The 26,036-nt window shown below is 42.6% G+C and overlaps 1 protein-coding gene across 2 annotated transcripts in view; it reads right to left on the reverse strand.

Moving 5' to 3' along the window:
• TRIM67 (tripartite motif containing 67) overlaps window positions 1-26,036 on the reverse strand; it is a 508,762-nt gene that overhangs the window by 140,042 nt on the left and 342,684 nt on the right. For both annotated transcript variants that reach the window (XM_073671505.1, XM_073671504.1), the window contains exon 4: window positions 18,225-18,335. In XM_073671505.1, the coding sequence (XP_073527606.1) occupies window positions 18,225-18,335 (111 nt within the window). The remainder of the gene's footprint in view (window positions 1-18,224; window positions 18,336-26,036) is intronic.

Raw genomic sequence — 26,036 nt, forward strand, 5'->3', positions numbered from 1 at the left:
GAACCAGGCCCTTTCCATCAGGGAACCTTATCTGAGAATGCTGGATGACATAATAATCCTCCACCTAGACCCTTCATTTCTTCCAAAGGTATCATCTCCTTTTCACATGTCCCAGGAGATAATTCTTCCATTGTTTTGTCAAAATCCTCAAGACAACAGAGAATCAGAAGATGCCAGAAGAATCATCCTTTACTATTTACAACAGACGGAGCCTTGGAGGAAGGGTCAGAACCCGTTTGTCTAGTACTGGGGACCAAATAAAGGGAAGAAAGTCTCCAAGAGTTCTCTAGCTAACTGGATCAAAAAAGCAATCACAGAGGCATATAAAAGTCAAGACGTGCCTCATCCCATGTCACTAAAAGCTCATGTCCACCTCATGGGCTGAAAGGGCCAGCGCTTCCATCGAGCAGATCTGCAAAGCTGCTACCTGGTCCTCGGTCCATACCTTTACCAATCATTACAGATTAGGTTTGATGTCTGTAAAAGATTTAGCCTTTGGCAGGAAAGTCCTCCCTAGCGATATTCTTTGGTATTACTCCTGTTGGTGCTGTCGTGGAGGGGATTAGAGAAAATAGAATTAGACTTACTGGTAATTTGGTTTAAAAGACCCTCCACGATAGCACTGGTAATTTCCCCCAGCTATGAATCTTTATGTTCATTTAAATTCCTTGGTGTTAATAAATAGTTCAAGCATTCATACTGTGTGGTCCTTGGAAAAACACTGAGGTTAGAGGGAAGAGGAGGGCTATTTAAACCTCTTGTTTCCTGTCCCTAATTAGGATGGGGAGGCAGCCACCTGTTGGTGCTGTCATGGAGGGTCTTAGAAATCGAATTACCGGTAAGACTAATTCTATCTTTCTATTACTAACGTGATACAGCAGGCCATATCTTTGCTTGTAATTTTCTGGTGGTGAAATTCAGCTGTATGCAGAGCTCGTTTACAGTAAAAAAATCAATTGTTTTCTGTTACTAACATGATACAGCAGGCCTCATCTCAGCTTGTAATTTTCTGGCAGTGAAATTCAGCTGTATGCAGAGCTTGTTCACATAAAAAAATCTAATTTATTATGTTACTAAAGTGATACAGCAGGCCACATCTCAGCGTGAATTTTTTGCCGCATATATTCTATTATATACAGGCCTCATCCACAGTAAAAAATGAAAAATTTTGTTGCTAATAGCGTGCTCCAACCACACTATCCGAGCAATATCAGTGGGAAAAAGCGAGGTCGTGATGGAAGAGGGAATAGGCTTGGAATTGAATGTGTACGTGAGGTAGGTGGTAATGTTAGTGAAAGCTCTCGTGAACCAACACCGTCCTATCCAAAAACAACTGATAACTTCTGGTACTGGACGTGCTACTCCACTCCCTTTCTTGGGCTACCGCACAGCAGTATGCCTTGTAGATGAGGGCCAGAAAGAGCATGTGCTCCAGTAGATGGCAAGTGCTGCATCACGTGGCCTCTCCTCCTCTTCCTCCATCTCAACATCACACACAGAACAGTCCTCACAGGTGGCACCCCAAATACCCCTGTTTTCCCCAGTGCCAAAGCTCTCCAACCACCCAACTGACTGTAGGGAACCACAGATGGGTGAATCTGCAGAGCTGTTCACACATTCTATACCATGGGCATCAGAGGTCTGCTCCAAAGATTCACAGACTCAAGAAGAGGAAAGAATCTGCACCGATGCCCATAAATTTTTTTCTGTTGGATCTGCGGCAGAAAAAAGTAGGGTCCGAGCAGAATCCTGACCCTTGTCACCAGACGTTAACCCCCGGTGGTGATCCTGATGACACTCAGATACTTGAGGCCCATGCGGACTGTACTGTGTTGTCAGGGTAGGAAGAGGAGAAAGTTGACTCTCAGGGAGGGAATGGGAGAACAAAGAGGATGATAATGAGGTTGTAGATCCCACTTGTTGTGAACCCAGCGGCACGCAGCTAAGTAGCTCATCTGAGGAGGTGGAGGAGGAGGAAGACTAGGAGGTTACGTTGCGGCCTACAGCCCAAACACAGAGTGATGCAATGATGACAAGCACTGCATCATTAGCCACAACTGTGGCTGTGGCCAGCAGCAGTCAAGGGTCTGCAGCTCGCAGGGGTGGCAAGGGTTGCTTAGCTTGGGTCTTTTTTGACACCGCAAAGGATGAGTCAACTCATGTTATATACCAACATTGCAAAAAAAAAAACTTAGTAGAGGGAACATTGCAATAATTTGACTACTACATGCATAAACCATCATATGCGCGATCAACATTCGTTACTCTGGCAATCTCACTGTGGTAAAATTCGGACCTCACCAACCATCGTGTGCCCCATGAACCGCATCTGCTGCTTTTTCCTCCACCGTTACCGTGCCAAGTGTTCTCACGCAGGTCTCCGACCACAGAACCTTCACTTGTTTATCCACTCCAGTCAGGCTGAGTGAGAGCCCGTGAGCAGTAACGGAAGTGGATATGCCTGCTGTTTTTGCTTCAACGAGTGCACCACATATTTCTCAATCCACCGTAACATCTCTGCCTGGTCTCGGTCCAGCAGTTTGTCGTGTTCACCCTAATTTGCCCTCTCTCAGCACTGCAACCAGCCCTCGGTCCCGCAGTTGTGGTCACGTAAAAAATTGTTTCCTCCTACACATGACAAAGCTAAAAGGTTTAACTCCACCATCTCCAATCTGTTGACCATGGAAGTGCTGCCTTTCCATCTAGTGGATACAGACAGTTTCTGAAAGCTGATGGCTGTCGCAGTCAGTTGCCCAGTCGCCATTACTTCTATAAGAAAGCTGTGCCTACGCTACACCAGCATGTCGCAGACAACATCAACCGTTCCTTGACAAAATCTGTGTCTGCCAGGGTGCATTTCATCACAGACACCTTGACGAGTAAGCATGGCCAAGGCGTTACATCTCGCTGACTGGACACTGGGTGACTGGTGGCTGTGGGGGCAGATGGGGAAGGGGCTGCTCCGCAAGTCTTGGAATCCCCAAGGCTTGCGGGACAAAACTCTGTATTTAACACTTACTCCACTGCTTCTGGCTCCTCTACCTCTCCTAGGGCCTCCACCTGCGCCCTCAACCTCTGTCTTAATGAGACACGCGTTCCAACAGTGCAGAGCAAATCCCTCACCACCTCCATACTGCGCAGCCAGGGCTCACCGCAATCAGGCAGTCTTAAAATTAATATGCCTTGGAGATTGCAGTCATACAGCTGAAGAGTTGTGGGCAGCTATCCAGGCAGAGTTTGAACCTGGAGCCAGGGAAGGCCATGTGCGATAACGGTGCGAACCTGGTGGCGGCCCTACGCTGCAGCAACCCCACACCTTGCATGGCTCACATCCTTAACCTGGTGGGACAGCAATTTCTCTTTCTCATCCCGGCCTGGATGCGCTGCTGCAGAAAGCAAGTAAGCTGTGTGCACACTTACTCTGTTCCCGCCACTCAAGTCTACGACTTGCATCGATTCAGAGGTCTTTGTCCATGCCAATTAACCAGTTGATATGAGATGTGCCGACACTGTGGAATTCCACTCTGCACATTTTGCAGCGACTGTGTCAGCACTGACGAGCCCTAACGCAGAATCTCATTTCATATAGCCTGGTCCAACACAATACAGATGTGCTGCAAATAACATTTGTGGAGTGGGTACAGATTAAGGACCTCTACACCCTTCTGCATAGTTTTGAAATGGCTACTAAGATGGTTAGCGCTAGCATCACTATTCCGGTCATCTACATGCTGGAGCAGACTTTCCTCTGAAGGAGGAGGTGGTGGTCCCAGAGGAAGAGGAGGAAGCCGAGGAGCATGCTGAAGGGATAAAAATGTCTCTAAGTTCCAGACTGTCGTCACACAAGCGAGTGCTAAGGGAGGGTGGATTACAGCGATTGAAAGGTGCTGGTGATATTAGACAAACTGTTAGTGAAGGTGCAGGAGCCGATGAACAAATGGAGGAGGAAGAGGTGATGGGCGATGAAGAGGATAATCATCCCCTCTCGTTCCTGAGGTTGGAAGTCTAGAGCTGCGATGCACACTGTGTGCCTTACTGCTGTCTCTTAAGGTTGTGTAAAAGAATGTTTCAATACTCCAGCATGCGCGGGTCCCTTTTCAGAGTGGGAAGCATCTGGCAAAATTTACTCTTATAACGTGAATCTAACAGAGTAGTCAGCACTATTTCAAATCTTAACTATACGGGGATCATGTTGCAGATAGTGCAGCAAGAAGGCGCTCATGTTTCGGGCTCTTCATGGTTGGCAGGAGGGGACGAAGAAGACGAGCATCAGTGTTACCCAGCCACTAACACATCATGAGCTTGGAATGCATGGAAGAGCCCGAAACATGAGCGCCTTCTTGCTGCACTATCTGCAACATGATCCCCGTATAGTTAAGATTTTAAATAGTGCTGACTACTCTGTTAGATTCACGTTATAAGAGTAAATTTTGCCAGATGCTTCCCACCCTGGAAAGGGACCCGCACATGCTGGAGTATTGAAACATGCTTTTACACAACCTTAAGAGACAGCAGTAAGACACACAGTGTGCATTGCAGCTCTTAACTTCCAACCTCAGGAACGTCAATTTGTCAACGCAAAAACATTAGCAGCAGCAGTGTAAGTGGCAGAAGCAATTTCTGTGAGTCCTTTCACGCATTTTTTAGACCAGCTCGTACACCAGCACAACAGAGTACAAGTCTGACACGTGGTGAATGACTGGAGAGGATGGTGCAGGAGTAGCTCGAGCTCAATATCAACACCATCATGGAGGGCTTGGATCCTTTTACATTTTTGTGTTCAAACATGGAAGAGTGCCCTGAGCTCGCCTGTAGCAGTAGGGCTCCCAAACCGGCACGCCACCATTTACTTTCAGTCAACTACTTGTGTTACTATCCTTACATTTTTGTACCAATACTACTCTATGAAGCTTATTTTTCTGGCATCTGAATGTGGCTGAGCAGAAAAGCAGCTTGAGCTGTTGCATGTGGCATCAGGGTTCCCAGCACAGCAGGCCTACACCGATCCCTCACCCACCTCATCTTAATTTAAAGTTAAATTCAAAGCTGTAAATGCTGGCCCAGACCCTGATACATGATGCTGACTGCTGCTGTGCCATTATAAAATTTGTACTGTGGGTCAATTGATGCCACTTCTGTTGGTGTCTGCCCTTAATTTGAGCTGTTTTGGCACCTTTTGGGTCCCTTTTGAAGGCGTCGTGTATGCGTTTGTTTTTTGCATCTCATTGTTTGCAATGAGATTCGAAAACGTTTGACGAACTGTTCAGCAAATTATTCAGAGAACATCGGGAAGTTTGCCGATCTGAAACTAATCGAACCTTGAGAGGTTTGCTCATCTCAAATGTTGAGTGCATCAGGTTGGCTTACATGAGTAGTGTAGAGTACATCAGGTTGGCTTACGTGAGTTGTGTAGAGTACATCACGTTGGCTTACATAAGTAGCGTAGACTGTATCAGGTTGGCATGCGTGAGTAGTGTAGAGTGCATCAGGTTGGCTTAGGTGAGAAATGTTGAGTAGAGATGAGCGAACATGTTTGGAAAAGAGTTTCGCGTTTGGAGAGCTCCTGGTGTGCCTATCAATAGAAACCCCCCAAAAGTGAGCCTATAATGGTATTGATCTAGTGTTTTCCTGGTATGTGAATTTTTTAAGGTGGTGGCATATGTAAAATGTATAGACTGCATCAAGTTGGCTTACATGAGTAGTGTAGAGTGCATCAGGTTGGCATAAGTAGTAGTGTAGACTGCATCAGGTTGGCTTACGTGATTTGTGTAGAGTGTAGCAGGTTGGTTTTCGTGAGCAGTGTAGAGTGCATAAGGTTGGCATACGTGAGTAGTGTAGAGTGCATCAGGTTGGCTTACATGAGTTGTGTAGAGTGCATCAGGTTGGCTTACGTGAGTAGTGTAGAGTGCATCAGATTGGCATTCGTGAGTAGTGTAGAGTGCATCAGATTGGCATTCGTGAGTAGTGTAGAGTGCATCAGGTTGTCTTACGTGAGTTGTGTAGAGTGCATCAGATTGGCATATGTAAGTTGTCTAAGTATAAGTAGCCCTGGTACGATACAGGCACCTTCAGTTCTGGAAGTACTGGGGCTTGCACACCGGTCTGGCCTGCACATCGTGATAGCACGGACACGTTATACATTGCCATCTGTACGATTTGCACGGCCAGCTTCTTGTACCACACCTTGGCTTTTCTCATGGCACTGTATGGCTGGAGGACTTGATCAGAGAGATCAACTGCCCCCATGTTCTTGTTGTACCACAGGACAGAGGCAGGTTTGTGGACCTGTGTAGAGGTACCTCGTACAGCAGTGGGCGTGCTTCCATCACCATATATGATGGTAAAGAAAAAGACATCCCTCTTGTCCTTGTACTTGACCACCAGCATGTTGTAGCTACATTGGGACAGACTCACCCTTTCTGAGCAGCAGCCCAATTAGCATCTTAGGGAGGCCTCTCTGATTTTTTCGGACTGTACTGCAAGATGTCGTAGCTCGCGCAGAGAGGGACTTGAAAAATGGGATGTTGGTATAAAAGTTATCTATGTAGAGGTGATAACCCTGATCCAGCTGTGAGTGCACCAATTCCCACACAATTTTCCCATTCCCTCTAGGACAGGGGCACATTCATGTGATTGAATACAGGTGTCCTTCCCTTCATAAACTCTAAACCTGTGAGTGTACTCTGAGGTACTCTCAAACAGCTTGTAGAGTTTAATTCTGTACCTGGAATTTGAGCCTCCCTTTGAAATGTATTATGCAGATGTACCTTTGGGGAACATACACCTCAGCAAACTTGTTGCTAAAGTGCTCAATGACCAGCCGAACTTTGAAAAGTCATTCAATGTTGGTGTCATCTCGGCGGGGACACCATGCATTATTATTGTAATGAAAAAATTTGTGGATTGCCTCAGTCCAAAGCCTCTCACCTAGCCAAATCAGTTCTCATACTTTACGAGCGCCAATAACCCAAAACACTGTCTGCAAATTGAGATTCTGATTTGGCTTTTATCCTAAGTCATATTGCAAGACTCGTTAAAGGGTTGATTGTGACTGGTAGGATTGCTGCTTCCAACAGTTGGCGCTCTAGAGTTCAAGTCCTCTTCCTCTCTAAAGAGGCAATTTGCATATTGGATTTCCCAGAGGAGCATTGCACAGCTAAAAAGCCTCCTTACCTTGGCATGCCAGAGCCACTCTCCACAAGGAGAAACGTTACCCCTTAGACCTCAAACCTAGCCAAATCAGTTCTGATACTTTGCACGGAAAAGGGCCAATAGCCTGAAACACTGTGTCTTCAAACTGAGATTCACTGTCTGCAAATTGAGATTCTGATTTGGCTTTTATCCTAAGTCATATTGCAAGACTTGTTAAAGGGTTGATTGTGACAGGTAGGATTGCTGCTTCCAACAGGTGGCGCTATAGAGTTCAAGTCCTCTTCCTTTCCTTCCTTGATTGGAAGGAATCTGTGGTCAGGAATCTATGGCTTATAATCTTGGGGGGGTGGGGTCTATACGGGGTCAGTAGCAGTGGACGCTGGTTCAGTTTCTGTCCTGGAGCATCTGCATGGCAGTTCGGTATCACTTGAGGAGGAAAAATAAAGGAATGTGGCATCCTCTCCCTTACTATCAGTGTCAGAGGCAAGGAAAGCATATGCCTTCTCCGCTGAATGTTTTGGATGAGAGTGCGTGTGTGAGTGGTGTAAACTTTTTTTTATGTAGAAGAGAAAAAAAAGAAAAGAATCTAGGAAGAAAAAGTTAAAAATTAAATAAAAAGAATATATAAATTTGGTAAAATAAAAAACAAACTTACTAAACGGATGTCAGTAAAAAAAAATTACTGAGCGCCCGCAACTATCTGACAATAACCCTGACTATATTCAGTAAAAAATACTGCAGAAGACGCAGATTACTACAGTATATTTTTACTGTCTCTAATCTAGTCCTAGTACAAATCTAAATTATTTTTTTTACTTCTTTTTTTCCGCTTTACTATCTGACACTAACCCTGCTTTTATTTAGAAAAAAAATACTGATTAATACGGTATATTTTACTGTCCCTAATCTTGTTCTATCAACTAATCAAACTAATTTTTTATTCAATTATTTTTTCACACAAAAACCCCCAAAAAAACATCAACCGGATGCCGATCAGTGTTGTGCTTCACCGTCCACCGCTCAACAGCTGTAGACGGCAAGCATGGATGTGGTGCTAAAAGGGGATAAAAAAAAAGTCCTGGCCAAAAGAGAGCACGGGACGCATGCACAGAAGTGGTGCAAATGCGGCAGGGAGATAAAGTAGATAGGGGAAAAAAAAGTCCTGGAAAACAGCGAGCACAAATGACAATCAGTGATATGTGTTCTTTCTTCTTTCTGGAACAGCAGCAGCAACACCAGCAATGATGGCACAGACTTCAAAAAGTCTGTGGCACCACAAGGCCCAGCACAGTGTGACAGAACAGAGGTCGCTCTTCACATGTTTGAAGCTAGAATGAAGAAGTGCAGAGCGGTCATTGTGAGGTCAAATCACGTCTGTGCATTCTGATTAGTGAGTCGCCGAAGCAACAATATTCAATAGTGTGTAGGTTCCCCTTCTAGTTAGTTGTGAGGTCCCTTGGTCCCGATGTGACCAGTGTCATGAACCCGGTAACTGAACGTTGTCTCGTGGTCCTGGTGCGGCCAGTCCTGAATCTGAAGTCCCTGGTCCAAGAGCGGCCAGTTCCTGAACATTGTTCCTCGGTCCTTGTATGGCCATCTCTCTGAATCCTGTGAGTCTGAAAGTGTCCCTATCCAAGTATCCCATGTATCTGCGCTGCTACAACCAATCTCCAAATTACCCATCTGAGTCTCCATGTTAGTAACCATTCTGCAGTGATCCTGAACCTATTAGTCTGAACATAGCCCGAGTCTTTGTCAGCAAACCTGACCCCTGGGGCCAGCAGCTGTAGTACCGGATCTGCCTAGGAGTGGTACCTGGCAGGTTTGCAAATCCAAGCAGAACCCAAAACATGCATATTGGGATATTTGGGGGGATTCGGTCGATTTTGAATCCCCGATGGCTATAGGTCTTTCGCGAACATTGTATCAAGCACGGAAACTTATTGCACAACATTGGCTCCATCACTGACAGTTAATGAATTAATAAAAAAGCTAATCAATATTATTTGGTTGGAAAAAGGGGTATATAGAAAGAGAAAAACAATAAAAAAAAATTGACAACATCTGTGGAACCTGGTTGAATGTTGACTAAGCCGCCGTGTGGCCAGGGTCGGTCCGGGTAGGCACTTAGTTACGCCTCTCTGGTCCCTCATTGTATCACAGCACGGAGGTTCCACCACCCTGATCCGTAACACAGAGATATGGATTTACAACAGGGACCCTTGGGTTTTGTCCATGGAGTAGATGCTAACGGTGGAGTGACCTGGCAGAGGATAGTAGATTAGCCGGGTCAAAACTAGAGAGAAGAAATCATTTGACAAAATCCATAGTAAGGGAATAAGCTGGGTTCAGAAACCAGGTGGTTAGATTAAGTGAGATCCAAGTCAGGAGGGAAACAGAACAGATGTAGTCATTTCAAAAGCCAGTTCAGAATCAGGATATGAGCAACATGAGTAACACTAGTGACTAGGAAGAATACAAAAAAATATGGTAACTCACAATTTCTAGAAATATGCTGTGCGTTTAAGTAGGGTCTGGTAACTACTCCACTCCAGCTAAGCTGCTGCACAGGACACACACCCATTGTGCCCGACTCTGCAGCAACATAGGTCCCAGCCACAGCTGTATCTATGACTCTGACAGCCAGAAAATGAATACAGCAGTGCCTGGTGAAAAAAGCCGACGTCACTGGAACAGGTCCAGGTAGGGATGTGACAAATATATTGTTATTGAAATTCTGCTCAGAAAGCACACAGTCTTCTGACATGTGGTGAGAAGCTGCAGATAGTTTGCATCAATCACACAAGTTAGAGATGACTTCATCTGCTAAATTCTAGTTTCAAATGCTTCCTAATTGAAGAAAAATAAAGCTTATTCATTGTATACAAAAGAGGTTATTAAAGAATTGCAATTTTTAGATTTCTGCTCAAACAATATAACAATAATAATAATAATAATAAAAATCATAATTTGTATACAATGTCAGCTGAATATATTTCCAGTACAGTGTCCATTTTAGGACATGATCAGATATCAAAATCAAACATCAGAATTATGTCAGTTTGAGGCTAAATACCCTGTCTGACAAGTGATTCTGACAACTGACTTTGATAAGTGACTTTTACAACTGTAATTATTAAAAAAAAAAAAAAAAAAAAAGTAACTGTTCGCTGATGGGACTTGAACCCAAAATTCTGTGCCTAGAAGCCAGTGCACTAACCACTGAGCTTTAAACTCAGTTGATGAAACTTAGGAGTTCAATTTGGTTATATGATTTTCAATGCAAACCTGTCTGAAACGGAATACCACCTCCAAGCCAAATTCAAATGATGATTGATTTTGATGTGTGATTTTCTTCAAACATCAGAATCACAATGACTTTTAGTCACCCTGAGGATTTTCATGGTTGATCTCATAACACAAGAAAAGCTGCTAGTTACTATCACTTGACTGGATAGCTTAATGGTAAGGCATCAGCCTCTGAAAATATAAGTGTCAAGGTTATTATTATTATCCTTTCAAACCAAAACTATGTGTGACAGATGCCTTACCATTAAACTGTAGGTTCATTATATGATTATTTAGGTAGTGATATATAATAATAGTTACATAGCAAAAGTAAATTGGGAGTTTGCAGCCAGTTCTTGGGTGGATGGAAAGAAAAATTTACAATAAAGAAATATTATCATTAGACCCCTTTAAGAAATTATGCAAATGTACAGTCACTTGGAAATAGATATGTAGTAAATTAGTGCCTCCCAATTTACTTTGGCTATGTAATTTACCATGCAAATAAACAAAGTGTCTGAAACTCTTAACACATCAGGATGAAAATCAGAATGTCAGATATTAAAAGTAAAACACCCCTGTAGTTTGTGTGCTAAATAGGCATAATTTAAAAAAAAATAATATTCCTATTGGGATTTGAACACTGACACTGTAGGTTCAGCAGCTGATGCCTTACCATTGAGCTATCCAGTCAAGAGATAATAACTGGTAGCTTTTCTTGTCTTATGAGATCAACCATGAGAATACTCGGTGACTAAAAGTCATTATGATTCTGATGTTTGAAGAAAGTCACACATCAGACTCACACATCAAAATAAAACATCAATTGAATTTTGTTTGGAGGAGGTATTTCTGAAAGTCCCAATCAGTTTTAGACAGGTTTACACTGAAAATCATATAACCAAATAGAACTACTAGGTTACAGCAACTGAGTTTATAGCTCAGTGGTTCATGCACTGGCTTCTGGACACAGAATTTTGGGTTCAAGTCCCATCAGCAAACAGTGACATTTTTTATTATTATTATTACAGTTGTAAAAGTCATTACCAAAGTCACTTGTCAGACAGGGTGATGAGCCTCAAACTGACATCATTCTGATGTTTGATTTTGATATCTGATCATGTCCTAAAATGGACACTGTACTACAAAGTCCTGCTCACAGCACTGTAATGAAACAAGAGGGCAATACTAGTGTTTCTATTCACCAACAACAAGTAGACCTCTTTAAAATAGGGAACAATTGAAACAGTATATTAAAGGAGTATTTTCTCATTTTACAATAATTAAAATGTTGTCTCAGTTTATAAATCATATTCAGCCTTTATTAATGGAGCCCCATTTTTCAAATCTGATCTTTCAATTTCTTTGCAAGAAATGCTTCAACAATCAACAGTGATTTTGAGAATGCTTTTTCATAGCTCTTTATACGATGTTAGTGGTATATATAGATTGATATGTTTTGATTTTTTTATGAAAACATCTGAAATTTGACAAGAAAAATTAGCAATTTTCATATTTTAATTGTTTATACCCTTAAACCAGATAGTCATAACACACAAAAAAGTTGCTAAACATTTACCATATATCTGCTTTACATCAGCTTTATTTTTCAAATGTGTTTTTATTTTGTTAGAATGTTAAAATGCTAAAAATTTTAGCGGCAAGTTTTACATTTTTTAAGAAAATGTACAAACCCAATTTTTTCAAATCTATTCAGTTTTTTCAGTCAGACCATTTTTGTTAACACATTTTCAAATACTTTTCCATTGTCAGCATACAGAACACAAACCCAAACAACCACTTTTGGTTTTTTTATATATGAAAGAAAACAACCCATCCCATCAGTCCAGAACAAGTTCCATTAGGCATGAAATAAGTGGATCCTCTTTATTAATTAGATTTGACACATTTTTCCTAAGGAATAATCATATACTTGAATATATCCAACAGTACTTCCTGATCATGCAACATGACTCTGTTAAATCAATCAAGCTTATGACTGAAAAATACTTTAACCAAAAAGTGTAAGTATGTTATCCAGCAATAAAGCATTTAATGGTAAACATGGGGTGCACTACCATGGACTCCATACAGTATAAAATCTCTTCAGGACATTACTTTCAGTATACACTCCCTTTTCCAAAAGTATGAACCCATTCACTTTTTTTTTCTAAAGTCACTAACTTCTGCTTTATTGATTTTGAAGCACAAGTATGTGAATTCTCTGCTTACAGTACAACAGGACATTCCTCGTGAGTCTTCTTTGGGGTCATGTACTTTGTTTCCTCCCACACAGACACTGTCAATCACAGCTCTGAAACGCCTATGACTTATAGAGGGTTAGATGCTGAGCTGTGATTGACAGCATCTGGGAGGGAAGGGTGAAAGCACACACCCCCAGAGAAAACTCTGAAAAAAAATGCCCAGATGTATTCTAAGCAGAGATTTCACATAGTGCGCTAAAAAGCACTAATTCTGAATATTTCTCCAATGGTGCAACACAGGGTAAAATGGAAGCAAAGTAGCAGAATAAAGGGATCTCAGGGATTTTTATAAGTTATTTAACTCGTAAATATTTAACTTTTAATAATAATGGTATTAATGCCTCAACTTTTGTACATATTGCATAATGCAGGGGTGTGAAAGCCTGTAGCTTGTTTGTAATGTAATCATAGAAAAAGCAACATTCTAGAATTAAATTAGAAAACCTCCAAAGATATAAAGATTGGGAATTGGGTGGGGTTAGCTATCGCCAATGTTTGGATCTATTATCTTTTCACCCAGATACAACAACTGAGCTCATGGGATCAGGAGGATTGTGTTAGAACCCTCCTGTTAGTTTTTGCTATCTTGTGTTTTGCGGTCACGTGACCATCTGCCTATATATTCCAGCTCCACCCTTATAGCTTTGCTGGACTTCAGTGTTGTTTGACTGTTTCTCTAGCCTGGTGCTTCGGCGTCTATCTCTGTCAGTTTGCTTGGTCCTCTGGGACCTCTAGTACTTTTTGTCAGTTTGTCTTTTGTGTTCTACAACAATTTCTGCTTAGGAGGTGTCCCTTTTTTGTCCCAGTCCTTAGTTCTTTTAGGAACCCCTCCCTTATTTCTATAGGTCTTCGTTCAGACTAGCTGAGAACTAAGGTGGGTCTGTTCACAAGGAACAGGCAGCCCGCTACATCGTAGGGATTCAGCTTAGTCTTACTGTAGGGACAGCTTTCCCCTATCTTTCCTTAGTTCTTGTTGCAGATCATAACTGATTGCCAAGCAAATGATGGGTGATTGGTTAGACAAGTTATCCCTTGGAACGTACAAATATATTTTGCAGAGGCAGGTGGGGTTTTGAGAGAAATATTATTAATTCATGATCAATAAAGTATGGGACAGGAGTAAGGATATACAGTGGCTTGCGAAAGTATGCACCACCTTGGCTTTTTAACTATTTTGTTACATAACCTTTGATTAAATATTTTTGTAATCCGACTTGTGTGTCATGCATCAGCACTAAATAGTCTAAGTTAGTGAAGTGAAGCCATACACTCCATAGAGGTGGTCTTTATGGAAAAGTGGGCAGAAGAAAGACTTTACTTACACACAAAAATTGTAAGGGTCGTTTTGAGTTTGCCAAGACATGTGGGATACTCTCTAAATGTATGGAGAAAGATGCTTTGGTCAGATGATACCAAAATTTTATTTTTTGGCCACCAAGGTAAACACTATGTCTGGTGCCAAATAAACACAGCTCATCACTTCAAGAACACCATCCCCACAGCGAAACATGGTGGTGGCAGCATCATGCTGTGGTGATGTTTTTCTGCAGCAGAGACAGGGAAAATGGTCCGAGTTAAGATGGATGGTGCAAAATACAGGGATATTCTTGAGCAAAACTTGTTTCAGTCTGTGAGTGATTTAAGACTGGGACGGAGACAATGACAATGACAAGACTCGAGTGGTTGAAGGGAAAATGTGTAAATCATGCTGTAGTGATGTTTTTTGGCAGCAGGGACAGAGAAAATGGTCCAAGTCGAGAGGAAGATGGATGGTACAAAATACAGGAATATTCTTGAGCAAAACTTGTTTCAGTCTGTCAGTGATTTAAGACTGGGAGGGAGACAATGACAATGACAAGACATGACATGACCCAAAGCATACTGCTAAAGCAACACTTGAGTGGTTGAAGGGGAAATGTGTAAATGTTTTGGAGTGGCCTAGTCAAAGCCCAGACCTTAATCCAATTGAGAATCTGTGGTCAGACTTGAAGATTGCTGTTCACTAGAGGAAACCATCTAACTTGAAGGAGCTGGATACTTTTGCAAGCCACTATATTTACTACTCAGACAACCCCTTCTCAATTCCTATGTTTCCCCCCAGTGCAACAATAACACTTATACTCACCTTTAGTGCGGGCACCGTTCCAGCGCTGTCGGGACTAGATATCCTGGGGCTTTCTATGACACCAATCCACACTGGCTTCACTCTCCTCTCTTACTGATCTACGCAACTTTCACTTCATTTGGATGTCTGATTTGTCAGAAGGAGGGGAGAACATTGATGAATAATTCCAAAATGTGGTCACTTGTGGGGGTTTCTGCTGCTTTGGCATATCATGGGCTCTTCAAATGAGACCTTAATGACTGCTGCAAAAAGGTCATTTATGGGTGAAATGTAATGATATTAATTTAAGTAATTAATGATTCAATTACTGATATAGAATGGGGATGGTGTATGTAAGCATTTTTGGCAGCTGCAAATCTTGGCCCTCTTGTATTAAAGAAGATATGAGTAAAAAGCAATAACAGTAAAGAAGTACATTTTGTGCCTACAGGAGTGCATTTCCTTCAAAATGTTACTTACAGGTTCTTCTCGCAAAATTAGAATATCACCAAAAAGTCAATTTATTTCAGTTCCTCAAAACAAAAAGTGAAACGCATGTATTATATAGAGTCATTACAAATAGAGTGATCTATTTCAAGTGTTGATGGTGATGATTATGGCTTATAGCCAATGAAAACACATAACTCATTATCTCAGTAAATTAGAATAATTAACAAAAAACACATGCAAAGGCTTCCTACACATTTAAAAAGGTCCCTTAGTCTGTGTCAGTAGGCTCCACAATCATGGGGAACACTGCTGACTTGACAGATGTCCAGAAGGCAGTCAATGACACACTCCACAAGGAGAGTAAGCCGCAAAAGGTCATTGTTAAAGAAGCTGGCTGTTCACAGAGTGCTGTATCCAAGCATATTAATGGAAATTTGAGTGGAAGGAAAAAGTGTGGTAGAAAAAAGTGCACAAGCAACCAGGATAACCGCAGCCGTTGTAAGGATTGTTAAGAAAAGGCCATTTAAATATTTGGGGGAGATTCACAAGAGGTGGACTGCTGCTGGAGTCATTGCTTCAAGAGCCATCACACACAAACGTATCCAGGACATAGGCTACAAGTGTTGCATTCCTTGTGTCAAGCCATTCATGACCAATAGACAACGCCAGAAGCGTCTTACCTGGGTCAAGGAGAAAAAGACCTGGACTGCTGCTCAATGATCCAAAGTGTTGTTTTCAGATGTTGTTTTTTGCATTTCATTGGAAATCAAGGTCCCAGAGTCACTAGGAAGAGTGGAGAGGCACACAATCCAAGCTGCTTGAGGCCTAGTGTGAAGTTTCCACAATCTGTGATGGTTTGGGGAGCAATGTCATCAGCTTTTGTAGGTCCACTGTGTTTTATCAAGATCAAAGCCAGCGCAGCAGTCTACCAGGAAATTTTAGATCACTTCATGCTTCCCTCTGCCGACAAGCTTTTTGGAGATGGAAATTTCATTCTCCAGCAGGACTTGGCCCCTGTCCACACTGCTAAAAACAACAGTATCACTGTGCTTGATTGGCCAGCAAACTCGCCTGACCTTGTATTGTCAAGAGGAAGATGAGAGACACTAGACCCAACAATGCAGACGAGCTGAAGGCGGCTATCAAAGCAACCTAGACTTCCATAACACCTCAGCAGTGCCACAGGCTGATCGCCTCCATGCCACGCTGCATTGATGCAGTAATTGATGCAAAAGGAGCCCTGACCAAGTACTGAGTGCATTTACTAAACATACATTTCAGTAGGCCAACATTTCGGTTTTTTAAAACATTTTTCAAGCTGTTGTTATAAAGTATTCTAATTTACTGAGATAATGACTTTTGTGTTTTCATTGGTTGTAATCCATAATCAACATTAACAGAAATAAACACTTGAAATAGATCTCTCTGTGTGTAATGACTCTATATAATATATGAGTTTCACTTTTTGTATTGAAGAACTGAAATAAATTAACTTTTTGATGATATTCTAATTTTGTGAGAAGCACCTGTAGATGTTGTTAAGTGAGTAAACTTGTCTGCTCTATTGAAACAAGCAATTTATTTATTTCCATCAATGACTGAGGTTTGTGTATCCTGTCCCGTTTATGTCTAGAATATAAAACAGCAGTTCAGTCATTGTTTTTTGGGGTTTTGCTTTTACGATGGTGGACACTTTGTGGTTTATTCTGAAGGTTATGGTGATAACACATTATTAACACAATTTTCTAGTGGGTTATTTTACTACTGAAAATTTTAAAAAAATTACCGTATTTTTCGGACTATAAGACGCACTGGACCATTAGACACACCTAGGTTTTAGAGTAGGAAAATAGAAAAAAAAATTAAGCAAAAAATGTGTTCTCAATGCACTGTTAAGGGGGGGTCTTCTGCTGACACTGGTATAGGGGTAATGTCCTTCAATTCTGACAATATCCCCCATCCTGGTATATATGCCCTCCCCTTCCTATTATACTTAGCCCCCATCCCCATCCTGGTATGCATGGCACCCCTCCATCCTGGTATACATGGAACCCTCCATCCTGGTATGCATGGCACCCCTCATCCTTATCCTAGTATGCATGGCACCCCTCATCCCTATCCTGGTATGCATGGCACCCCTAATCCCTATCCTGTTATGTATGGCACCCCTAATCCCTATCCTGGTATGCATGGGATTATCCCTATCCTGGTATGAATGGCACCCTTCATCCCTATCCTGGTATGTATGGCATCGCTCATCCCTATGCTGGTATGCATGGCACAGCAATCCCCATCCTGGTATGCATGGCACCCCTCATCCCTATCCTGGTATGCATGGTACCCCTCATCCCTGTCCTGGTATGCAAGGCACCCCTCATCCCTGTCCTGGTATGCATGGCACCCTTCATCCCTGTCCTGTTATGTATGGCACCTCCTCATCCCTGTCCTGGTATGCATGGTACCCCTCATCCGTGTCCTGGTATGCATGGCACAGATACTTTGGGGAGTGAGTGCAGCCCCAGCCTCCTGTGATGTCCTGTTTGAGACTCCTCTCAAACAAAATTTCAAAGAAGGGTAGTAAAAAACACATTTATGGATTAGCAGGATAAGAAGAAGTGTAGAATATTGTGTAATAGAGCTAATTACAAAAGTGGTTAGGGTGTAAAAATAGATATTTAGAAATTACATTTTAGGTACTGGACCACCCTTTTAAATGAACACTTAAAGTAATAATGTGCAAGTTATAGCAGCAGTTACATTTAGAAACCACAAAACTAATATACCTCATCAGAATGTACAGCCTAAAATATTGTGCTATTTACTAATATCTCAGGTCCCAAGTATGTGCATAAAGTTTGTGTAGTACCTATATAACAATCACATATCCATCCTCACTGGTTTTCAGAGTCATGTACATCGTTTTTTATTTTATTTATTTTTTTAAGTAATTTATTCCATGCTCGTACCTGTAAGAAGCCAGAGGGATCATTTTCTTTGATCACTTCCAGGCAATATTCCATTAGTCCAGTTGACTGGCGCAGTTTCAATGTACAGTGATTTATCTGGTCCCAGACAACCTGCAAAAAAGCTGCACATTTTAGATAAACCCCCTTAAAAAGGATTAGGATTTCTATCTGATTGTGGCTACATGGTTGCAGCTTCCTGTTTTAGGAGAAACATGTTGTGTCAGGGTCAGGTGCTCCTTGGTGAATGAACAAATCATGATTTCTGACTTGACATGCATGTCACACCTTAAGCAAAAAAGACATTACATTTGATTGTCTAAACAGTAACAATTACAATTGTATTGTCTAAAAAGGCTTTTGCAGGTTTAACCCCTTTTTCCCAAAGCCTGTTTTCACCTTCCTGACCAGGCCAATTTTTTCAATTTTGACCAGTGCCACTTTATGAGGTAATTACTCTGGAACGCTTCAACATATCCCAATGCTTCCAAGACTGTTTTTTTTGTGACATGTTGTACTTCATGACAGTAGTAAATTTAGGCCGATATTTTTTGCATTTATTTGTGAACATATCGGAAATTTGATGAAAATGTTGACATTTTTTAAATTTGAATGTTATGCCTTAAACCAGAGTTATACAGTGCTGCTCACTATTATTGGCACCCCTTCATTTTATCATAGACTGTACACTATCAACAGAAATAAATGAAAATGTACCAAAGTTATATCCTCAGGATTTTTTAATTAGTGGTCCAAAGTAATACAACAAAAAAACATTGTTTTTCAACTTCCAATTGCAATTTTAAAGAAAAAACAGGATAAACAGCATGTGCAGCAATATAGGCACGCCTAATTAATACTTGGTTGCACACCTTTTTGCATTGCTGACAGCCTTCAAATATTTCTTATACTTCTCAGCTGGAATTTTCTCCCATTCTTCCTTTGCAGTTTGTGCAAGCTCTTGAATGCTTGCAGGGTTCTTTATCTCAATGACAGATTTCAGCTCTCCCCAAAGATTTTCAATGAGATTGAGGTCAGGACACATTGTTGGCCATTTTAAAACAGTCCATTTTTTCTTTTTCAACCATTGCTGTGTACTTTTGGATGTGATCTTTGGGTCATTGTCTTCCTGGAGGATTCATGATCTTCAACTCAAACCAAGTTTTCTTACACTGGGTAGGACATTTCGTTCTAAAATCTCTTGATAATTCTCAAATTTCATGATTCCTGTGATATGGTCAAGACCTCCAGTACCAGACGCAGCAAAGCAACCCCACAGCATTACGGATCCTCCACCATGCTTAACTGTTGGTAAGGTGTTCTTTTCCTTATAAGCTTCATTGAGCCGTCTGTAAACAAACTGTCGCTTTGCATTGCCAAAAAGCTCTATTTTTGCTTCATCTGTCCATAGAAAATTTTCCCAGAAGGATTATGGTTTGTCAAGGTACTCTTTTGCAAAGATCAGTCATTCCTTTTTATGTCTTTTCTTCAGCAATAGTTTCTTCCTTGGCCTTCGCCCATAAATCTCTGCTTGGTTTAGTGTGTGGTGTATGGTACTTGTTGAAACCTTGACCCCAGACTGTTCCAGGTTGGACTTCAGGTCTTTGGATGTTCGACATGGTGTTTTTCCACCATTTGCACCAACCTTCGAAAAAATCTCAATTTTCTTCTTTCCCAGGTTCTTGACGGTTTAATGCTTTGCAAACTTCTTAATACCATTGCGCACTGATGAAACTGGGATACTAAGGTCTTTGGAGATGGCCTTATACCCTTTAAAATTCTTGTGTTTGCTACTTTACTTCAACTTTCCTCTTTACTCTCCAAATCACACCTCACCACCTGTAAACTTGACCCAATGCCGTCCCACCTCATCCCAAACCTTACCACTATCTTCATCCCACCCCTAGCCCACCTCTTCAACCTGTCACTAACACCTGGTGTCTTCCCCTCATGCTTCAAACATGCCTCAATCACACCAATCCTCAAAAAGCCCTCCCTTGGCCCATCCTCTCTGTCTAGCTATCGCCCCATATCACTTCTCCCCTATGCCTCAAAACTACTGGAACAACACGTCCAATCTGAGCTGTCCTCCCACCTCTCCTCCTGCTCCCTCTTCGACCGCCTACAATCTGGTTTCCGACTGCACCATTCTACTGAAACTGCACTGATTAAAGTCACCAACGACCTACTAACCGCCAAATCTAAGCGACACTACTCTGTCCTCCTCCTCCTAGACCTGTCATCTGCCTTCGACACAGTGGACCATTCCCTCTTACTACAAACTCTCTCATCTCTCGGCATCACAGACTTGGCCCTATCCTGGATCTCCTCATACCTAAGACAGGACATTCAGTGTCTCTCACTCACAGACCACCTCCTCATCTCGCCCCCTATCTGTCGGTGTCCCCCAAGGTTCAGTTCTAGGACCCCTGCTCTTCTCCATCTACACCTTAGGTCTGGGACAGCTCATAGAGTCTCATGGCTTTCATTATCACCTCTATGCTGATGACACACAGATCTACCTCTCTGGACCCGATATCACCTCCTTACTAACCAAAATCCCACAATGTCTGTCTGCTATTTCATCCTTCTTCTCTGCTAGATTTCTAAAACTTAACATGGATAAAACAGAATTCATCATCTTTCCGCCATCTCATTCAACCCCCCTAACTGACCTATCTATCAACGTCAATGGCTGCCCACTCTACCCAGTCCCTCAGGCTCGCTGCCTCGGGGTAACCCTGGACTCTGAACTCTCCTTCAAACCACATATCCAAGCCCTTTCCACTTCCTGCCGTCTCCAACTCAAAAATATCTCCCGGATCCGCACATTCCTCAACCATGAATCTGCAAAAACACTAGTGCACACCCTCATCATCTCCCGCCTTGACTACTGCAACCTCCTGCTCTGTGGCCTCCCTTCCAACACTCTCACACCCCTCCAATCCATCCTAAACTCTCCTGCCCGACTAATCCACCTGTCCCCCCGCTATTCCTCGGCCTCTCCTTTCTGTCAATCTCTTCACTGGCTCCCTATTGCTCAGAGACTCCAGTTCAAAACCCTAACTATGACATACAAAGCCATTCACAACCTGTCTCCTCCATATATCTCTGACCTAGTCTCCCGCTACGTACCCGCACACAACCTCCGATCCTCACAAGATCTCCTTCTCTACTCCCCTCTAATCTCCTCCCACAATCGCATACAAGATATCTCCCGCGCTTCCCCCCTACTCTGGAACTCTCTACCCCAACACATCAGACTCTCGCCTACCGTGGAAACCTTCAAAAAGAGCCTGAAAACCCACCTCTTCCGACATTCCTACAACCTGCAATTGTTATGTTCTGCTACCAGAGCTAAGGAAAGAGAGGAGATCTGTCCCTACGATAGAACTCAGCTGAATCCCTACGATGTAACAGGGAACCTGATCCTGCGATCAGACCTGCTAAAGTCCTAAGCTAGTCTGTACGGAGACCTATAGATGTGGGGAAGGAATCCTTACAAGTACTAAGGACTGGGAGGAAAATGGGACACCTCCTAACAGAAATAGTAGCAGACAGACAAACAAACAAAATATATAGAACACTGAGGTCCGTAGACCAAGCAAACTAACAGAGTTAGATACAGAGCACAGGCTAGCTAGAAAGTAGTTATACAATGAAGTCCAGCAAAGCCAGAAGGGCGGAGCAGGATTAAATAGGCCAACAAGGTCATGTGACCAGCAAAGGAAAAAACCTAAGAGCAAGGTTCTAACAGTACCCCCCCTTCTAAGAGGATCCTCCGGATCCCCTAGGACCAGGCTTATCAGGAAATCTCCTGTGAAACGCTCTGATAAGTCTGGACGCGGAAACATCATCTGACCTCACCCAAGAGTTATCCTCGGGTCCGAAACCTTTCCAGGCCACCAGATACTGCAAGCTACCTCTATACCGTCTAGAGTTAAGGATGCGAGAAATTTCATATTCCCCATCCTCCACCACCGGAGGAACAGAGGCAGAGGCGTCACCATCCGACACAACAGCTTTTTTTAACAGAGAGACATGAAATACCGGATTAATTCTCCAGGAGGTAGGAACCTCCAACCTAACAGCAGATTGGTTGACAACCTGAAGCACCTTAAAGGGCCCTACAAACTTGGGACCCAATTTCTTAGAAAGAATCCTCAACCGCAGATTCCTAGAGGACAACCAAACCATGTCACCAACAGCGAACAAAACCTCCTGTCGTTTCCTATCAAAGTAGTCTTTAGATTTTCTGTTGGCCTCCTGAAGATTACCACGCACATCCGTCCAAACTCTCTCCAAATCACCGGAAAAATTCTCCTCCTCAGGCACGGCAGATCCCAACTTGGAGAACGACCCAAACGACGGATGTCTCCCAGAACAACAAAAAAAAGGCGAACAACCAGCAGAAGAAGATGTATGATTGTTCAGAGCAAATTCAGCAAGTGGCAGAAACTCAGACCACCCCTCTTGATTGTCTGCCACAAAACAACGCAAGAACTGCTCAACATCCTGGTTTTTCCTTTCTGTCTGGCCATTAGATTCAGGATGATATCCGGACGAGAACGACAGATGAACTCCCAACCTGTCACAAAAGGCACGCCAAAAACGAGCCACGAACTGAGGACCCCTATCAGAAACAATGTCAGTAGGAACGCCATGAAGTCTGACAATTTCCTTGACAAAGGCCTTAGCGAGAGTTTTAGCGCAGGGCAGTTTGACGAAGGGAGCCAAGTGACACATCTTGCTAAAACGGTCCACGACCACCCAGATGACAGTAAAACCGTCAGAGGGGGGAAGGTCAGTTATAAAGTCCATAGCCAAATGTGTCCAAGGAGCACTAGGAACCTCCAAAGGACAAAGCAACCCCGCAGCAGGAGTATGTGAGGACTTAGATCTAGCACATATAGTACATTGACGCACCCACTTAATGACTTCCTTCTGCCATCCAGGCCACCAAAAACTGCGACCCACCAGTCTCTTGGTCTCAGAGATTCCGGGATGACCTGCCAACCGAGATTCGTGACACTCAATAAACAAATCTCTCCTAAAGGTCCCAGGCACAAACAACCTCCCATGAGGAGTGTTAGATGGGGCATTCTCCTGTGCTTTAAGAATCTCATCTTCCAAAACGGAGTCCAAAGCAGCTATCACAACACCTTCTTGTAAAATGTTCTCCTCTTTCTCAGCACCGACTATGGGAGAAAAACTGCGAGACAAGGCATCCGCCTTAACATTCTTAGTACCAGGGATGTAAGTAACGGAGAAATTAAACCGCGAGAAAAACAGTGCCCACCTAGCCTGACGGGCATTCAGGCGCTTGGCAGCATCAAGATATATCAGATTTTTATGATCCGTAAGAACCTGAACTGGAAATTCCGCACCTTCCAAGAAGTGGCGCCAGTGTTCAAATGCGAGTTTAATAGCCAATAATTCCCGATTACCAATATCGTAATTCAGTTCAGTCTCCGAAAAATTTTTTGAAAAAAAGGCACAGGGATGTAATCCATCCCCGTTATCCTGAGACAATACTGCGCCAACCCCCACCGAAGAAGCATCAACCTCAACCAAAAACGGCTTAGTCACATCAGGCTGCATAAGGATGGGAGCAGAGGTGAACCTCTCCTTGAGATACACAAAAGCTTCAATGGCCTCAGAAGACCACTGAACCGCATCAGCACCTTTCCTGGTGAGATCGGTCAGAGGTTTGACAATACTAGAAAAAATTTTTTATGAATTTTCTGTAATAATTGGCGAAACCTAAAAACCTCTGTATCGATTTCAAACCAATAGGCCTAGGCCATTCCTGTACAGCTTGAACTTTAACCGGGTCCATCTCAAAACCTTCGCTGGAGATAATGTAACCCAAAAAACTAATTCTCTGTACAGCGAACTCACATTTCTCCAGCTTAGCAAAAAGCGAATTGTCCAATAACAATTGTAATACCTCATGTACGCTCCGCCAATGAGACTCCAGATCCGGCGAATAAATCAAAATGTCATCCAAATACACAACCACATTTTTGCCGATCAAAGGTCTAAGGATGTCATTAATAAGATTCTGAAAAAATGCAGGAGCATTAGTAAGACCAAAAGGCATAACCAGATTCTCAAAATGACCCACGGGGGTGTTAAAAGCAGTCTTCCATTCGTCACCCTCCTTCATGCGCAACAGATTGTATGCCCCCTTAAGGTCAATTTTAGAGAACCACTTGGCCCCCATTAACTGGTTAAACAGATCAGGAATCAATGGCAGTGGGTAAGGATTGCGTACAGTAATTTTGTTAATCTCACGAAAATCCAGACAAGGCCGTAAACCGCCGTCCTTTTTTTTTACAAAAAAAAATCCAACCGCCACAGGAGACTTAGAGGGCCTAATGTGACCGGCGGCCAAACTTGTCTGTATGTATTCATCCAAAGCCTTCCTCTCAGGAATAGTAAGGTTAAATAAACGACTTTTAGGAAGAGTCGCTCCAGGGACAAATTCAATAGAACAATCACAGTCTCTATGGGGAGGCAAAACCTGCGATTCCTTCTCAGAAAAAACTCTCCAAAAATCCTGAATAGGAAGAGGCAATTCTCCCCTATCCAAAGCTGCAATACGCCCGTTACAACACTTGTCATAACATTTATGGCTCCAGGATTTAATTTCATTGGTAGACCAATCCAGTACAGGATTGTGAAATTTTAACCAGGGCAATCCCAATATTACTGGAGAAGGCAAGTTATTCAAAACTACCAAATCCAATTTCTCATGGTGAACACCATTAATAGTGAGAGGAAATTCACAGACCTTGAGAGTAATATTCTTCAAAGGGGAACCATCCACAGAAACCACAGCAATGGGGGATGATAAAGGTTCGGGTTTTAAATTGAGTCTTTCCAAGAATCTCCCATCAATTACATTCAGAGTAGATCCACAATCAACAAACACCCGAAATTCCATTAATTTTTCCTGAGCAATCGTGGAAGCAGCTAAAAATACACCCTTGGAATTTAAACAGGCAATACGGGCATGACTGACCATTTTTTTTTCTTTCTTCATACGAAGCTCACAGCCTTTAATCAAATGACCAGATTTTCCGCAATAGAAACACAAGCCTTCAGAAAATCGACGGTCTTTTTCTTGAGAGCGAGGTGCCACCGATCCAATCTCCATCGATTCACCACTGTTAGTACACACATTCTCATAACCAGAAACTGACATAGCAGAGGATTTGCTCTTATTAATCCTTGCACGCAGTCTCCTATCCACCCGTATAGCTAATTGCATAGCCTGTTGCAAATCTTCAGGTGTAGGATAAGCAATTAGCAGGTCTTTAACCCTTTCATTGAGCCCAGCAAGAAATAGACTTTTCAGAGCAGAATCGTTCCACCCTGTTTGAGTAGACCAACGACGGAAATGAGTACAATATTTTTCCACATTACCTGATCCCTGTCTCAAACGTCTTAACTCAGTCTCAGCTGATGCGACACGGTCAGGATCATCATATAATAGTCCCAAAGCAGAAAAAAAACTATCCACTGATCTGAAGCATGTATCACTAGGTTGCAAAGAAAAGGCCCACTCCTGAGGCTCTTTGCGCAAAAGTGACATTATGAACCCTATGCGCTGGGATTCATCCCCAGAGGACTTGGGTCTCAAACGAAAATACAATAAGCAAGCATTTTTAAATGAAAAAAATTCTCGGTGTTCACCAAAAAATAAATCCGGCAAACATGCCTTAGGCTCCAAGAAATGTGCTCCAGGACAGTTACTCACGTGCTGACGGAGCTCGGCCACCTCCAGAGAGAGTCCCTGCAGGCGATGAG

The sequence above is a fragment of the Phyllobates terribilis genome, unplaced genomic scaffold (genome assembly GCF_046119375.1).
Source record: "Phyllobates terribilis strain yellow unplaced genomic scaffold, ASM4611937v1 Scaffold_3__8_contigs__length_932513732, whole genome shotgun sequence".
NCBI classification, from domain to species: Eukaryota; Metazoa; Chordata; class Amphibia; order Anura; family Dendrobatidae; genus Phyllobates; species Phyllobates terribilis.